Source organism: Bison bison, unplaced genomic scaffold, assembly GCF_000754665.1.
Source record: "Bison bison bison isolate TAMUID 2011002044 unplaced genomic scaffold, Bison_UMD1.0 scf7180017840367, whole genome shotgun sequence".
NCBI lineage: Eukaryota > Metazoa > Chordata > Mammalia > Artiodactyla > Bovidae > Bison > Bison bison.
The window spans coordinates 1,001-2,676 of NW_011474869.1; the positions used below are offsets into that span (position 1 = coordinate 1,001).

Here is a 1,676-nt window from a genome sequence, read left to right on the forward strand (position 1 = left end):
AAACGATTTGTCCTGCAGATTCCATGGAGAGTGGCTGTCGCGCCTCCTCCTCCGCACAGCCCTCCCCCTCCAGCTCCCTTCTCACCAACCCTGCTGTCTGCTCCCTGCCAAGAGATGACCTGAGCACTAGTACTGTAGCCACTGAGGAAACCAGAAGTGAGTCAGAGTTGTTCTTGCTTCCTGATTATCTGATTCTATCCAACTGCGAGACGGGAAGACTGCACCACGCCAGGTATGCCTCTGCGCCCGGCCTCCTCCATTGGCAGAACCCACACTGCTTCCTCTTGCAGCCTCTGTGACTGCCATGCCCTCGCTGCAAATCAGGCCGTTTAGCTGTAGCATCTTCTAGTGGGTGTATCTCTGCTCCCCTCGCTTCCTGCTGCCGCCAGGGCAGGGCCAGATCCCTATCAACCACTATCAAGGCCGAAGCATGTGGTACACCAAACAGAATGACTCAGGCATTTTGGCGTTGTGGCTTTCATTTCTAACCTTGCATTTTCATTTGTATCTTCCACTTAGATGATGAGAAAAATCAACAAACCTTTTTTTTTTTTTTTTCCCCTACATCAAGGGGTTGCTGTCACTGAGGGGTGTGGAGGGAATGTCACTATAAAAGTTAAAAAAAAAAAATGGCAACATTAGAGTAGGGGGCATGATGGCAGCATGGCCTTTTTTCCCCCACAGCGTGGCTTTGCGGTGGGTGGGTGGCTTTCTCCTTCAAACTTCTGCCAAAGGTGTAGCAGTACCAACACCCGCTGTGGGGACTTGTGACCTTTCAGTCAAGTGTCTGTGCTTTTCTTCCCTCAGTCTCCCCACCAGATGTGACAGCTGGTCAAACTCAGAGCGCTCACTGGAGCAGGCTTCCTTTGACGACGTCTTTGTGGACTGCCCACAGCCGCCACCCTCTGGGAGCCTGGCCTGCCCTTCACACCCTGGGAACGGGTCTCAGGAGGCCCCCTCCATGAGGCCCCAGGCCACCCTGATCTGGATGAAAGATGTCAATGGCCCATCCAGGGACCACTTTGCTTTACCACTGGGGGAAACTTCCTTAAATTCTTGGTTTGATCAAAACCAAGCTTCCTTGCCCTATGGGGTAAAAGAACTAGACGTGATGTCTAACATACCCCCTCCTCGCCCCCCTAAGCCGAGCCATCTCTCTGAATGGTGGCACAAGGAGCAGTTCCTGTGCAGAGGGCCCAGTAGCCTCAAGAAGCCAGAAGGCACTGTGGTGCCCAGAAGAATCTCCCTTTCTGGTTTAGACGACATGAGGACCTGGAAAGGTAAGTGCTGGATGATGCTAAACTTCAGGTACTGACAGCAGCCGGCTCCTCTTTGCTTTGTGTTTCCATGTCAGCGTCCTTTCCTCAGGCCATTCTGGTGTCCTAGCGGGGTCAGGCCCTAGGTGGAAGCGCACATCCGGAAACCCCCTGCCCCAATCCCAGCGTCCCCCTGCTCATCTCTGTCTGCAGACTGGAAGATATCCTTGGTCCCTGTAGATGCTGAAAAAACTCAGATTCCTGGTGCCCTAGCCATGCCCCTGCCCATGTGATGGCCTCCCCTCCTGAGACCAGGCTCCTGGTGTTCATTTGGAGCCACTCAGGGACCACTTAGTACAGAAGGTAGTGTCTTTGGCTTCTGCAGAGGGAGGAGAGCAGAGCTCTTGTCTTCTGCTGCTG

At 53.6% G+C, this 1,676-nt stretch overlaps 1 protein-coding gene across 1 annotated transcript in view; it reads left to right on the plus strand.

Moving 5' to 3' along the window:
• The first annotated feature begins 6 nt into the window (after window positions 1-6).
• GAB3 (GRB2-associated binding protein 3) overlaps window positions 7-1,676 on the plus strand; it is a 2,337-nt gene continuing 667 nt past the window's right edge. The window contains exons 1-2 of the mRNA XM_010833101.1: window positions 7-232; window positions 808-1,280. Coding sequence (XP_010831403.1) covers window positions 24-232; window positions 808-1,280 — 682 coding nt within the window. The 5' untranslated portion in view covers window positions 7-23. The remainder of the gene's footprint in view (window positions 233-807; window positions 1,281-1,676) is intronic.